At 51.1% G+C, this 14,826-nt stretch overlaps 2 protein-coding genes across 5 annotated transcripts; both read left to right on the top strand.

Moving 5' to 3' along the window:
• The first annotated feature begins 256 nt into the window (after window positions 1–256).
• On the top strand, window positions 257–10,350 carry TNFSF12 (TNF superfamily member 12). Of its 2 annotated transcripts, none has more exons than XM_053569959.1 (7): window positions 257–532; window positions 694–741; window positions 1,270–1,345; window positions 1,954–2,007; window positions 2,093–2,128; window positions 9,237–9,361; window positions 9,561–10,350. In XM_053569959.1, the coding sequence occupies exons 1-7, from the start codon at window positions 374–376 to the stop codon at window positions 9,810–9,812; spliced, it is 750 nt and encodes a 249-aa protein (XP_053425934.1). In that variant the 5' UTR covers window positions 257–373; the 3' UTR covers window positions 9,813–10,350. The 2 variants fall into 2 exon arrangements, with proteins under 2 accessions (XP_053425934.1, XP_053425933.1); XM_053569958.1 differs by having other exon boundaries at window positions 691–741.
• Window positions 10,351–10,477: 127 nt separating this feature from the next.
• On the top strand, window positions 10,478–13,752 carry TNFSF13 (TNF superfamily member 13). Of its 3 annotated transcripts, none has more exons than XM_053569961.1 (6): window positions 10,478–11,754; window positions 12,079–12,157; window positions 12,301–12,348; window positions 12,824–12,942; window positions 13,190–13,292; window positions 13,543–13,752. In XM_053569961.1, the coding sequence occupies exons 1-6, from the start codon at window positions 11,497–11,499 to the stop codon at window positions 13,650–13,652; spliced, it is 717 nt and encodes a 238-aa protein (XP_053425936.1). In that variant the 5' UTR covers window positions 10,478–11,496; the 3' UTR covers window positions 13,653–13,752. The 3 variants fall into 3 exon arrangements, with proteins under 3 accessions (XP_053425936.1, XP_053425935.1, XP_053425937.1); XM_053569960.1 differs by having other exon boundaries at window positions 13,154–13,292; XM_053569962.1 differs by lacking the exon at window positions 12,301–12,348 and having other exon boundaries at window positions 13,154–13,292.
• The last annotated feature ends 1,074 nt before the right edge of the window (window positions 13,753–14,826 follow it).

The raw sequence follows: 14,826 nt of genomic DNA, 5'->3' as shown, positions 1-14,826 counted from the left end.
GGGTGGAGTCCCTGCTCCCTTCTGCTCTCGCTCCCTTCTGGAGCCCTGCGTGAGGCGCCATCCCCGGCACGGTCCCGCACGCGGGGGAACCTCCACCCTGGCTTGCACACGCCCGGCCGCGCCTCCCGCTGCCGCGCTCGGAGCTCTGCGGTAGCCCGCGAGCCCTACTGTCCGTGTCGCGCGCCGTTCGGCCAGAACTCGGACTTTAATCACACACAAACGGCGTCCGGCTTCCTGTCCTCATCCCCCCTCCCGCCCCGCTTCCCTTGCCCCTCCCTCTCCCCAGCCCGACCCGCCCGCCCGCTCCCCCACCCCCCGATCCCTCGGGTCCCGGGATGGGGGGGCGGTGAGGCAGGCACAGCCCCCCGCCCCCATGGCCGCCCGTCGGAGCCAGAGGCGGAGGGGGCGCCGGGGGGAGCCGGGCACCGCCCTGCTGGCCCCGCTCGTGCTGGGCCTGGGCCTGGCGCTGGCCTGCCTTGGCCTCCTGCTGGCCGCGGTCAGCCTGGGAAGCCGGGCATCGCTGTTTGCCCAGGTGAGGCCCTGCTGCACGCCCCTCCCTGGGCACATGAGGAGTGGAGACCGCAAAGAAGCCGCTGGGGACCGGGAGGGCTGAGGGCAAGGGCACCAGAGGATGGGTGGAGGGCGAGGTGTCAGGTGGAAAAGGACAGGGTGACGCTGCCTCCTTCCCAGCAGGAGCCTTCCCAGGGGGAACTGGTGGCAGAGGAGGATCAGGACCCTCTGGTGAGTGTGTGTGTGGGCGCTGTCTGCAGGCTGTGGGGCAGGGAAAGTGCGCTAGGTGTGCATGACAATGTGCACGCCTGGTGTGTGTCTGGATGTGGGGGGCTGCAGAGAGGGTGACCCGTGACAACTGGGTGTAAGGGGGCTTGTGCTGGGCTTATGCCATGAGTCTGAAGTGCTTATTGGCTGTGCATGATATGGGAGTGTGATATGTGAGCCCTGGAAGAGGGATGCTGTTGTGTACAGGGTGTGTGCATGCTGACTGTGGGTGGGGTGTGTGCGATGTGTCAACTGAGTACAGGGTCTGCATCGGTTGAGGGGGTGGGGTGGAGAAGGTGTGAAGGTGGTGAGGACAGGGCCTCATCCCCAGCACCTTTCCTGCCCCTTGGCCCCGGCCATACTTGGCCAGGGGCGTGATTTGTCCCTAAGACTTCTGTGCTTATTGCTGGCTGGTGGCTCTCCTGACAGGCCCTGTCAGTCTCAGTTTATGACTCTGGTGTCCTTGGTTGAGCCCTGCCCTAATTCCCCTAGGAACTGAATCCCCAGACAGAAGAAAGTCAGGATCCTGTGCCTTTCCTGAAACGATTAGTCCGCCCTCGCAGAAGTGGTAAGCATCCCTCTATCCCAACCTCAGGAATACAGTAGTGACCAGTCTGTAGTATCTTCTGGATTCATTGTTGCTTTGTTGATCATAACAGTCCCATAAAGTGGGCAGAGCAAAACCATTATCCTCACAGAGTAACTGAGACACGTAGAGTGACGGGAGGTTCAGAGACATGCAGTTAACCACTCTGACCTAGGGGTTCTGGCCCTCCTTCTGGAGGGATGTGTTTCTTCAGACCCTATTCTAAATATGAAGGGGTCTGGGTCAGGAGTTAGGAGAATCCCTGGGGCCAAGGTGAGCCCCAATAGACAAAGAGACTAATGAATGGGAGACTATATGACCATGTACCCAGGATTGTGTGGGGCTTACACTGTTAGCTCAGTGTGATTATTAATAGCATCCTGCTTCGCTTGCAGAAGTATCCCGGTTTGGATGATAAATTATATAGTCACTCTACTTATGAAGGAAGATGAGGCCTGAGATTCTGAGGCCAGGAGTCTGGACAATTCTGAGGATGTCATGGTCCTTGAGAGGGGAACAGGGTGCGGGGAGTAGCTCTTGGGCTCCCCTGAAGGGCCTATTTTGCTCATCTGTCTTTCTTTGATTCTTAGCACCTAAAGGCCGAAGAACACGGGCTCGCAAAGTGATTGCAGCCCACTATGAAGGTGGGTGATAGGTGAGCCATGCCCAGGGAGGAGGGACAGCAGAGGAACAGAGCAGGTTTCACCAATGCTTTCCTGTGTCTTACAGTTCACCCAAGACCTGGACAGGACAGAGCACAGGCAGGTGAGACTCCATCCCTCACACGGCACTGGCCTCTTGGGAAAGGGACCCCTCAAAATCTTTGAATTCCTACCCCACCCCCCACCATCAGACCTGGAACCCCACAAGCTGGTTCATGAAGGTCCTCAGGGCTTGGTTCTGTGATCCAGGCAGGGAACCTACCCTTCCCCAGAACCTAGACCAGCTATCCCACCAAACCACCAACCCTGCTCTCTCCTTTAACCCTCCTCCAAGAAGCACCTTTGATTCTCCCCTTTCCTTTCTCCTCATATTCCATATGTCTTCCTGCCTTCATCATTCTTTCTCAAAATGTTTCCAGCATCTGCCCATCTTTTCCATTCTACCTTACCCTTCACCTCAGGACTATCACGTCAGAACCTCAAACCCAGCCTCTTGCTCCTTCCACATTCCACCCTTCCCGCATCCTTCCACTAGGTCCTACTTACGTTGCCAAGCAAAGCCCTTCTGCACTATACTTTCATTATTTAATTGTCTCTCGGGTTGGCTGCCAGCCTCTTTGTGGTCTGATCTCTGCCTCATTTCTTTGCACACTTTATATATTCTCCATGCCTGGTGGACTGACACTCCTGACCCCTGTGTGCCTCTTCTGGACTTTGTATACACTGTTCCCTCATCTGAAATGTCCTTCCACTATGGTAGGCTGGGAGGCAAGACATGAGGGAGACTCAGCCTAGTCAGGTGGCAGCATGACGGAGAGGAGTAGCTGGGTTTAGCATGTGGGCTAGGTTGAAGGATTTGCTTGTGGGTTGGATGTGAAGAATAAGAGAAAGGTAGAAATCACAAATGATATTGTGATTATTATTAATATGAGTTGATAATCATATTATGATGATTATTAATGTGAGTTTCTGGGAATAATGATGCTATTTCCTAAGATGGGGTTGGCCAGGGAAGAAATAGGTTGAGAGGTGTATAAAATAATTTTGAGATGCCTAAAAGAAACAATGATAATAAATTCCACAAGTAGATGGCTGGACAAAGTAGACTAGATCAGACTAGGCCTGAACATATAGTCAGGAGTCATGGCCAGATAGGGGGACCCCATGGGAAAGAAGGGCCTCAAGAATGAAGTAATGCTGGGCACAGTGGCTCACACCTATAATCCCAGTACTTTGGGAGGTCGAGGTGGACAGATCACCTGAGCTCACGAGTTCAAGACTGGTCTGAACTAGAGCGAGACACCATCTCTTAAAAAAAAAGTAGCCAGGCATTGTGGCGGGTGCCTCTGGAGGCTGAGGCAAGAGAATCACTTGAGCCAATGGTTAGAGGTTGCTGTGAGCTATGATGCCAGGGCACTCTACCAGGGGTGACAAAGTGAGACTGTCTCAAAAAAAAAAAAAAATAAAAGAATGAAGTGCTGAGGCTGGGCACATTGGCTAACTCCTGTAATCCTAGCACTCTGGGAGTCCCAGACGGGTGGATTGCCTAAGCTTACAGGTTTGAGACCAGCCTGAGCCAGAGTGAGAGGCTATTCTCTAAAAAATAGCTGGGTATTGTGGGTATGTATAGTCCCAGGTACTTGGAAGACTGAGGCAAGAGACTCACTTTAGGCCAAGAGTTTGAGGTTGCTGTGAGCTGTGACGCCATGGCACTCTACGGAAGGCAACAAGGTGGAGACTCTGCCTCAAAAAAAAAAAAAAAAAAAAAAGGAATGAAGTGCTGAGGCTCCTTGGATATCCTGAAGTAGAATAGGGAAGGGAAACCAGTAGAGGAGGCTGAGAAGTAGCCAGAAAGAGAGGAAGAAACTGTTGGAGGATGGTGTCCTGGATTCTAAAAGAAAGCACTGTTTCAAGAAGGAGGATGTGGCTGTCTGTGCTAAATGCTGAGAGGTCACATGAGATGAGAACAGAGGAATGACTCTGGGTTTGGTAACATAAAAGTCAACTATTGACCTTAATGAAGGCGGTTTCAGTGGCTAGTAAGGATGGAAGGCAGTGTGGATTGGATTAAGAAGAAAATGGGAAATAAGGAATTAGAGACAGAGGCAACCCTTTTCAGAAGTTTCTCTGGGCTTGGCGCCTATAGCTCAGGGGTTAGGGCACCAGCCACATACACCACGACTGACAGGTTCAAACCCAGCCTGGACCTGCTAAACAACAATGACAACTACAACAAAAAAATAGCCAGGTGTTGTGTTGGGCGCCTGTTGTCCCACCTACTTGTGAGGCTGAGGCAAGAGAATCACTTAAGCCCAAGAGCTTGAGGTTGCTGTGAGCTGTGATGCTACAGCACTCTACTGAGGGTGACAAAGTGAGACTGTGCCTCAAAAAAGAAAAAAAAAAAAAGAGCACTGCCTGTGGCTCAGTGTGGCACCAGCCCCATATACCGAGGGTGGCGGGTTCAAGCCTGGCCTCAGCCAAACTGCAAAAAAATAGCCGGGCTTTGTGGCAGGCGCTGTAGTCCCAGCTACTCAGGAGGCTGAGGCAAGAGAATAGCCTAAGCCCAGGAGTTGGAGGTTGCTGTGAGCTGTGATGCCACAGCACTCTACTGAGGGCAATAAAGTGAGACTCTGTCTCTAAAACAAAAAAAAGAAGTTTCTCTGTGACAAGTAGCAGAGAAATAAGTAGGTGGAAGGGGAATGTGAATCAGGGAACAGCTTAGTCTTGTTAGCAATACTACTTGAATCTCAGTTAACATTTATTGAGTATTATCTTGGGGTAGGCACACTGTCTAGTATTTACGTATTTGGTCTTAGCTAATCCTCACAAGAGCCCTAAAAGTAGGATACTCTGATTCCCTCCATTTCACAGATGGAGGTTATACAACTTGTCCAAGGTCATGATGATGCTCAGTGTCGGAGCCAGGATTTGAACCCAGCTAGAGTGTGCCTGTGTACTGGACATGGTCTGGGTGAGGCGAGATTGCTGGTGCAGGGGTGAGGGGGACCTGTAGGGGCCACATTCAAGAAGGTAGGAGGGGATTGTTTCCAGAAGGAAGAGGGGACACATTTCCCATCATCACGAGATGGTCAAAGGAAGACATGAGAGCAGGTGGGTTTGTAGATTTGGTGGTGGGAGATGAGGGAGCCATTGCCTGGTGACTGCTAAGTCCTCTGGAGAACTAGGGAGATGGGAATAGGAGGTTTGCAGAGAGATGGTACAAAATCCTCATCTTGGTGAGTACCAAAGCAAGCTTAATGGGGAAAATGGGATTGCCAGACAACATGGAATGTCCATGTGAGGTCTGTGGTTGGAGACACGTGACTTTAGGCACAGTCCAAAGGACACCATGGCCTTTGGCCACAAGCAGCAGCCTTTGCTCAGGTTGGCTCCATAGTTGGGAATGGCAGGAAGAAAAGAGCAGAGCTTCATTTCTCCCCTCACAACTCTATGCTATCCAACCTGTGTAGACCAGTTATCTTTGTCAGTTATCCAGACATTTATTCATTCACTGAGTCAACACATATGCATTGAGAATCCACCATTGGCTAGGGGGCAGGTTAGGCACCCACAGCAACTAATATCCAGACCTATTCTCGAGGCGTCACTGTCTAGGAGAGGAGACATGCATATAAATTTGTAATTACAGGCGGTGCCCCATAGCTCAGAGGGTAGGGCGCCAGCCACATACATCAAAGCTGGGGAGTTCAAACCCAGCCTGGGCCAGCTAAAACAACAATGACAACTGCAACAACAACAACAGAAATAGCCAGGTGTAGTGGCGGGCACCTGTATTCCCAGCTACCTAGGAGGCTGAAGCAAGAGAATCGCTTTAGCCCAAGAGTGTGAAGTTGCTGTGAGCTGTGATGCCATGGCACTCTACCAAGGGTGACATAGTGAGACTGTCTCAAAAAAAAGATGGCTGGGCACAGTAGCTCATAATTGTAATCTTATTAGCACTCTGGGAGGCTGAGGAGTGTGGATTGCTTGAGTTCAGGCGTCTGAGACCCAGACTGAGCAAGAGTGAGACCCTGGCTCTACTTAAAAAAAAAAAAAAAACTAGCCAAGCATTACAGTGGGTGCCTGTAGTCCTAGCTACTGGGAAGACTAAGGCTCACCTGAGCCCAAGAGTTTGTGGTTTCTGTGAGCTATGATGCCATAGCACTCTACTCAGGGGAACTGAGTGAGACTCTGTCTCAAAAGAAAAAAAAAAAAAGACAATATAAGACTATTACCCTTGCTCTCTGGCAAGGGGGAGAGGAGAAGTCAGACCCCAAACAAATACATAGATAAATAAACAGGATAATTTCTCATATTAGTGGCTGCAATGGTATGAAGAAATTAATTCAGACAGGGCTGGGACTGGTGATTTTAAACTGGGTGGCCCAGAAAGACAAGGTGCCAGCCAGGGGAGGGATCTTGGGAAGGATCAGGGGAGTGAGCTTGTGAGATGACAATGGAGAGATAGGCAGGTGCACCAGAAAAGAGCTGGGATGCCACCCTACTCTATTGTTTTATTATTCCTCTTCTTTGCAGTTGCCTTAACTCTAAGGTTTTGGGGTATTTTTTTTTCTTGCAGTTTTTGGCCGAGGCTGGGTTTGAACCCACCACCTCCGGCACATGGGGCCGGCACCCCACTCCTTTGAGCCACAGGCGCCACCCTGGGGTATTTTTTATTGTTTATTTTTGATTATTCTTTTTTTAATTATTATTATTATTATTTTGTAGAGACAGAGTCTCACTTTACTGCCCTTGGTAGAGGGCCATGACATCACATGGGTCACAGCAACCTCCAGTTCTTGGGCTTAGGTGATTCTCTTGCCTCAGCCTCCCAAGCAGCTGGGACTACAGGCACCCATCACAATGCCAGCTATTTTTGTTTATTTTTTAATGACAGTTTTATCGAGTCATAATTCACATGCCATACGATTCATTCATTTAAAGTATACAATTCAACAGCTTTTAATATATTCACAGAGTTGTGCAATCATAAATTAAAATGTGGGTGGTGCCTGTAGCTGAGTGGTTAGGGAGCCATCCACATACACCTAGGCAGGCAAGTTCAAACCCGGCCTCGGCCTGCTAAACAATGACAACTGCAACAAAAAAATAGCTAGGCATTGTGGTGGGCGCCTGTAGTCCCAGCTACTTGGGAGGCTGAGGCAAGAGAATTGCTTAAGCCCAAAAGTTTGAGGTTGCTGTGAGCTATGACACCACGGCACTTTAGCCAGGGGGACAGCTTGAGACTCTAAATAAATAAATAAATAAATAAATATGGTGATTTTAGAACATTTTCATTATCTCAAAAAGAAACTCCAGGGCTGAGTATGGTGACTCACACCTGTTATCCAAGGATACTGGCAGGCTGAAGCAGGAGGATCCCTTAAGGTCAGGAGTTGAATACCAGCCTGAGTAAGAGTTAGACCCTATCTTTACTAAAAATAGAAAAAATTAGCTGAGCATTGTAGTGGGCACCTGTAGTCCCAACTTCTTGGGACGCTGAGGCAAGAGGATCACTTGAACCCAGGAGTCTGAAGTTCCTGTGAACTAGGCTGATGCCATGGCACTCTAGCCTGGGCAACACAGTGAGACCCTGTCTCAAAAAAAGAAACTCTGTACCTTTTAGCCATCACCCATTACCATCATTCCCCAGCCCTAAGCAATGAACAATTTATTTTCTGTTTGTCTCTATTTGCCTATTTAGATGTTTCATATACCTGGGATCATACAATGTGTTCTTTTGTATCTGGCTTCTTTCACTGAGCATAATATTTTCAAAGTTCATCCATGTTGTAGGATATACTGGTATTCATTTCTTTTTATGGCCAAAAATATTCCATTGTGTGCATATGCCACATTTTGTTTATCCATTCATCAGTTGATGGACATTTTGGTGTCATTTTACTATTTTTATTTATTTATTTTTTTAGAGACAGAGTCTCAAGCTGTCACCCTGGTTAGAGTGCTGTGCTGTCACAGCTCACAGCAACCTCAAACTCTAGGGCTTAAGCGATCCTCTTGCCTCAGCCTCCCGGGTAGCTGGGATTACAAGTACCACTATAATGCCCAGCTGTGTTTTGAGATGGGGGATCTCGCTCTTGCTCACACTGGTCTTGAACCTGTGAGCTCAGGGCAATCCACCCTCTTCAGCCTCCCAGAGTGCTAGGATTATAGGCGTGAGCCACTGCACCCAGCTATTTTTAATTTTAATAATTCAGGTTATATATGTGTGCATTTTCTTTTTTCTTTTTTAGAGATAGAGTCTTACTTTGTCGCCCTCAGTACAGTGCCGTGGCTTCACAGCTCACGGCAACCCCCAGCTCTTGGGCTTAGGCGATTCTCTTGTCTCAGCCTCCCAAGTAGGTGGGACCACAAGCGCCAGCCACCAATGCCTGGCTATTTTTTTGTTGCAGTTTGGCGGGGGTTGGGTTCGAACCCGCCACCCTCGGTATATGGAGGCGGCACCTTACTCACTGAGTCACAAGTGCCACCCGTATGTATGCATTTTCAAAATAAAAGAAGCAAACAGTCTGGATATAGTGGCTCATTCCTGTAATCCTGGCACTTTAGGAGGTAGAACAATTGGGGGTAGAAAAAAAAACTGGGGTAGAAAATTGCTTGAGGCCAGGAGTTTGAGACCAGCCTGAGCTACATAGAAAGACCTTATTTCTACAAAAAAAAAAAAAAAAAAAAAAAATAGAAAAAAGATCTGGGCATGGTGGTGCATGCCTATAGTCCCAGTTACTCAGGAGGCTGAGCACCAGACCACTTGAGGTTGAGGACTGCCTGAGCCCAGGAATCTGAGGTTACAGTGAGCTATGACAAGCAGAAACCACTGCACTTCAGCCTGGACAACAGAACAAGACCCTTTCTCAAAAAGGAAAAAAAAAAGAAAAAGAAAAAGAAACGCTATAAACACAGATGAAGTAAGATATAAAGCCCCACATGTCTCCTTCTATCCTAGTCTTCTCTCCAGAAGGGAGCACCAGTTACAGTTTGTGCTAACTCTTACTGGTCACATAAGTCAAATTTCTTCACATAACTGATTACACTATCAACTCCCCAGGGCATGACTTCTTTGTTGCCCTGGGTGATCTATGTATCTTCTGGGTAAGGCGGGCCCCAAATGTTAATACCCTCAGTGGATCCCTAAGGAGCATGGGGAATACCTGGAAAAGGACTTTTCCTTATCTCTGAACATCCATGTTCAGGTGTGGATGGGACGGTGAGTGGCTGGGAGGAAACCAAAATCAACAGTTCCAACCCTCTGCGCTATAACCGCCATGCTGGGGAATTCACAGTCACCCGGGCTGGACTCTACTACCTGTACTGTCAGGTAAGCCCCACCTGGCTCCATAGGTAAAGCAAAAACTAAAGGAGAAGGGTTTGTTTAGGGGGAGAGAGGGAAACAGGTGAAAGGCTGGGAGGGAGTTTGGGGTTTGGGTGGGATGGGATGCTTACATCTCCAAGTAAATTAGAAATTGAGGCCAAGTGCAAGCAGAAGCCTGGATGCTGCCTGCCCTGTTCCACCCCAGGTGCACTTTGATGAGGGGAAGGCTGTCTACCTGAAGCTGGACTTGCTGGTGGATGACGTCCTGGCCCTGCGCTGCCTGGAGGAGTTCTCAGCCACAGCAGCGAGTTCTCCAGGGCCCCAGCTTCGCCTCTGTCAGGTGTCTGGGCTATTGCCCCTGCGAACAGGGTCTTCCCTACGGATTCGCACCCTCCCCTGGACCCATCTTAAGGCTGCCCCCTTCCTCACCTACTTTGGACTCTTCCAAGTTCACTGAGGGGCCCTGGTCTCCCTACAGATGCCCCAGGCTACTGGTTCCCCACGACAGCTCTCAGAGCACCCTGGTTCCCTCTGCCCCACCCTCATATGCCTCCTTGCTCTAGGCCTGCCCCTGCCTCTGTTGGCTGTCAGGGCTGTTCATGTTTCCCAGCCCACATAAATACAGCATCCCCATTCTTCCCTTATGGCACCCTCACCTCCCACTTTGCCACTCCTAAACTTCTGATCTTTCAAGACCTCCATTTATCCCCTGATTCCCCCTGGCCACAGCCCCCACCACCCCTGTACACTGTGTTTACTGTACTCTGTGGGCAAAGATGGGTCCAGAAGACCCTGCTTCAGACACTAACTGGGGCTGGACCTTGTGGCAGGAAGCAGAAGAGACTGGGCCTAGGCCAGGAGTTCCTGAAGTGAGGCGTGAGAGACAAAGACAAGCTCCTCTCTTGAGAATTCCCTGTGGATTTTTAAAACAGATATTATTTTTATTATTATTGTGACAAAATGTTGATAAGTGGATATTAAAAATAATAAGTCATGGTCTCTCTCTTTATTGGGGTTCAGGGGACATTTCAGGGTATCCAAGAGCCATGGGAAGAGGGTCTGGGCATGGAGGAGTGGGGTGCAGGACAATTGGAATTCCAGGGTGATGCTCAGGCTTGGGAGTGCAACCACAAGCCTCTAACCCCCACTGGTGAGCAGGGAGTAGAAAAGTACACCACCCAGGAGAAAAATCAATCCTATGCCCAAGGTACAACCTGAAGCAGCCTCATTTCCCTAGGAGGCGGACTTCCTCCTGCTGGGGGAATCCCTGGCTGGGAGGGGCAGGGGCCCTTCCTCTTAGTGGCCTTGGGACATTCAGCAGGTGCTGGCACAGGCCCTGGTTAAAGGGGGGTGGGGACAAGCCTGAAGGGGCTCAGAGTCAGAAGACCCATGGGAGCCTGGAGCCTGGGTGCCAGGAGAAATCCTGCAGTGGCTAGGGGGCCTGGGGCAACCTCTTTGTCTCTTTGTCCAGAGCCTTATGTAAGAGCTTTTCTTGGGAAACAGGAAGTCCTGCTTGCCAAGTTCAGCACAGGGAGTAGTGCAGGCCTTATTCCAACATACCCGGCCCAGCCTTCACACCAGAACTCAGCCAGCTTCTTGCTTCTGTGCCAGTGGTTCTCTTCCCCATCGACCCCTGACCCTCCTTTCCCACCTTCAGTAACCTCTAGCAAACTGCCCCAGAGCTCTCCTGTGCCTGAGCCAGGGGGTTCACCCTCACCCCCGACCAGGACACTGCCCAGCCTGGCCCCCCATCCCACTCCTGGCACCATGCCCCATAGCCAGCCAACGTTCCCTCCCCCAACTCTGGGGCTGCCCCAGGGTTCCTGCGCACTAGCCGCTCCTCCTGGGTGTCACTGACAGTCCTGTCCTTCCTAGAGGGACTGGCACCTAATTCTCCTGAGGCTACTGGAGGGCAAGAGGGTCACAAGGTGACACTGGCTCCATAACAGAGTGCCAGGAGCACTGATAGTACCCCTAGTTTGCTTTCTTTTTCCCTCCTTTTTATTCTCGAGTTCCTTTTTATTTCTCCCTTGCGTAACACCCTTCTTCCCTTCTGCACCACTGCCCTCACCCCTACCCTCCCTGCCATCTCCTTGCCATCCCACTCCTGAGGCCACAGCTATTGGCAGGGTCCCCAGCTCATGCCAGCCTCATCTCATTTCTTGCTAGCCCCCAAAGGGCCATCAGGCGACATGGGGGCCCCAGTCCGAGAGCCGGCACTCTCAGTTGCCCTCTGGTTGAGTTGGGGGGCGGCTCTGGGAGCTGTGGCTTGTGCCATAGCTCTGCTGACCCAGCAAACAGAGCTGCAAAGCCTAAGGAGAGAGGTGAGCCGGCTGCAGAGGAGCGGAGGTCCCTCCCAGAAGGGGGAAGGGTACTCCTGGCAGAGCCTCCAGAAGCAGGTGAGCAAGGGAAGGGTGTCCGGGACAGAAGGATGGATGGCAGGTGGGGGTCTTTGGGCTTCCTGGTCTGTAAAGTTTCGAAGAGGTGCAAAAGAGGGTCTTGGATTTGGAAGTCAAGGGAGCGGCCATTCCAGGAAAAAACTGTTAAAGGTTAATGCTTCTTGTACCTAACAGATCCTGGAGGGCAGCCAGCATCCAGACTCAGGGTTCTGGGGAAAGGCCATGAAAGATATGAGGCATTCCTGGGGCAGGGGAGGGCTGGGAAGGAAGGCTGTCAAGGACCCTTGCATCTTAGTATAACCCTAACCCTCTTTCCATGAGCAGAGCCCTGATGCCCTGGAAGCCTGGGAGAATGGGGAGAGATCCCGAAGAAAGAGAGCTGTGCTCACCCAGAAACAGAAGAGTGAGGACTTCAGGGTGCAGCAGGGGTGGGAGGTGATCAAGCAGCATGAGGACTGTCACCCCAAGCTAGGGTGAGGGTGGAGGCTGATGACAGGGCAACTGGGGTAGGTGGACGCTACTGAGATGCCCTCCTTCTCTCCTCAGAGAAGCGCTCAGTTCTGCACCTTGCTCCCATTAACTTCACCTCCAAGGGTAGGCACTATTTTAAATAATGGCTTTGTGGGAGGGGCAAGAACTAGGAACTTTGGGGCTGGTACCTGGGCCCAAGAGAATCTTATAAGTGAAAACGGGTGAGCCCATAAGCATCTGTGAACATAAAGAAATCCTGACTGCTGGAGGGGCACGGTGGCTCACCCCTGTAATCCTAGCACTCGGGCAGGCCAAGGCAGGTGGATTGCTTGAGCTCATAATTCAAGACCAGCCTGAGCAAGAGCGAGGCCCCATATCTAAAAAAGAAAAAAAATTAGCTGGGTGTTGTGGCAGGTGCCTGTAGTCCCAGCTACTCAGGAGGGTTAGACAAGAGAATCACTTGAGCCCAAGAGTTTGAGGTTGCTGTGAGCTATGATACCATGGCACTCTACCCAGGGTGACAAAGTGAAACTCTGTCTCACACACAAAAAAAAAAAAAGAAAAAAGAAATCCTGACTGCCACATCCCTCACCTCCAGAGGACTCTGACGTGACAGAGGTGATGTGGCAACCAGCTCTTAAGCGTGGGAGAGGCCTGGAGGCTAAAGGATACGTTGTCCGAGTCTGGGATGCTGGAGTTTATCTGCTATATAGCCAGGTAACCCCAGACACTGCCACAGGCTGGCTGTTTGCTGTTTACTCAGAGCCTATGTGCCCTGCTACTAAGGGTTCCTGAGTGCTCTGTTCTGTTCATACCAAAACTTGGAAGACACTCCTTAGTTCTCTGGATTGTTTGTTAGGGATGGAGACCTTCCAGAACTAAGCTATGCCATTCTGTTTTCTTCAACATCTCCTCCCTTCCCTGATAGGTTTTGTTTCATGACGTGACTTTCACCATGGGTCAGGTGGTGTCTCGGGAAGGCCCTGGACAGCGGGAGACTCTACTGAGATGTGTACGAAGTATGCCCTCCAACCCAGACCGGGCCTACAACAGCTGCTATAGCGCAGGTGAGAGCTGTGTGAGTAGTACAGGGCAGACTGAGGAGAGGAGGACATCTGACCTGGGGGTAGGAGTGCAGGGAGCCATGGTGGCGAGTTAGACTCTGGGTATACAGGCAGATTTGGGGAATGAAGCATAGAATACCTGGGTTGTCCTTACAGGAGACAGAGAAAAAGTGGAGCTGGAGAAGGCAGGGTGAAACATCAGAGTATCTGGATGGCTGTGCTTCACTGGGATCTATTTTCTCCCTTTTCTCAGGTGTCTTCCATTTACACCAAGGGGATATTCTGAGTGTCATAATTCCCCGGGCAAGAGCAAAACTTAGCCTCTCTCCACATGGAACATTCCTGGGGTTTGTGAAACTGTGATTGTGTTATAAAACATGGTTGTGAGCTTAGAAGACGAGGGTGGGTACATATTGTAGATAGTCAAGAGCTGACTAGACAAAGGATAGGGAATGGGCAGGAACAGAGGCCTCTTCCAGGTTTTGACTTCATGACTCTCCGTTCCTCCCTTTTCTTTTTCCACTTCCACCCCCCGGGACTTTGATTTCATGGATATCTTGCTTCTGTCCCCTATCCTGCCCCAAATTCTTGTTAATGTGCTGGTGGACGGGGTTGGGGGTGGGGGCGGGTGCCAGGGCTTGCCCAGGCCTGCTGCAGGGCCCTGGACTTCATCCAGAGCAGTACCACCATCTAGCGGCAGTTTGAAGGAATCATCCTATCTACTGGCAGAAGTGAGCGAAGCCTCCCTCAGCTAGGGAAAACCCCTGGTTTCCCAAGCCACACCTCTCTCCAGGTACCCTCTCCCTGTTTACCCTATAAGAAGCCTCGTTCTTCCTTCTCTTCATCTATTGGGCTCCAGTTTCCATCACTATCTCCAGAGGATTATCACGCGCCAGCTTCTGTATGTGTAGGGAGTCCCCGCCAGCGGCGGCAGTCTATTTTCAGCCACATTTCTCTTCGTGTCCCAAGGTTTGCCTTTGCATGCTCTCCATTTTCCTGGGGCTGCGTCTAGTCTCCAGGGGCCCTTGGATGAACCGTACGCCCTGGTGTTGGTCCTGATTCATTCTTCCGAATAGTTCTTTCCGCTCAAGTCCTGCTTAAAGTTCAATAAAAGCTAATGAATGATACTCCGGCTCCATTTCTCCCACTGTCTCGTCTCAATCCTGTCCCTGTACCAGATCTCCCTGACCTCCTGGCTCTACTTTGGAGCGCCCCTCCCCCAACCCCGACCAAGGAAGCACAGAGACTAGAGGGAGTTGCGCTGAGGGGCGCAGGCGCACTGGGGGGACCGTCGCGCGCGACCAGGTTAGCAGATATGCGCAGGCGCAGGCCTGCGAAGCGTTCAAGGCAGAACCGCTCGGTGGCGTCTACGTTCCTGGGTAGGCGGGACAGGGCGCGTAGTGGCCGCGCCAGTGCTCTTCGCCGGGTGTGACGTAGTAATCGTGCGCCGCCACCGCCGGTGGGCCTGGGGCTCGCGGGAGGGGAAGGAGGAGGGGGAGGAGGAGGTGGAGGTGGAGGTAGTGGTGGTGGTGGTGGT

This window comes from Nycticebus coucang, chromosome 18, assembly GCF_027406575.1.
Source record: "Nycticebus coucang isolate mNycCou1 chromosome 18, mNycCou1.pri, whole genome shotgun sequence".
In the NCBI taxonomy this organism is placed as follows: domain Eukaryota; kingdom Metazoa; phylum Chordata; class Mammalia; order Primates; family Lorisidae; genus Nycticebus; species Nycticebus coucang.
Note: the sequence above shows the minus strand (reverse complement) of the source record. Positions and strands in the feature narration are given on the sequence as shown.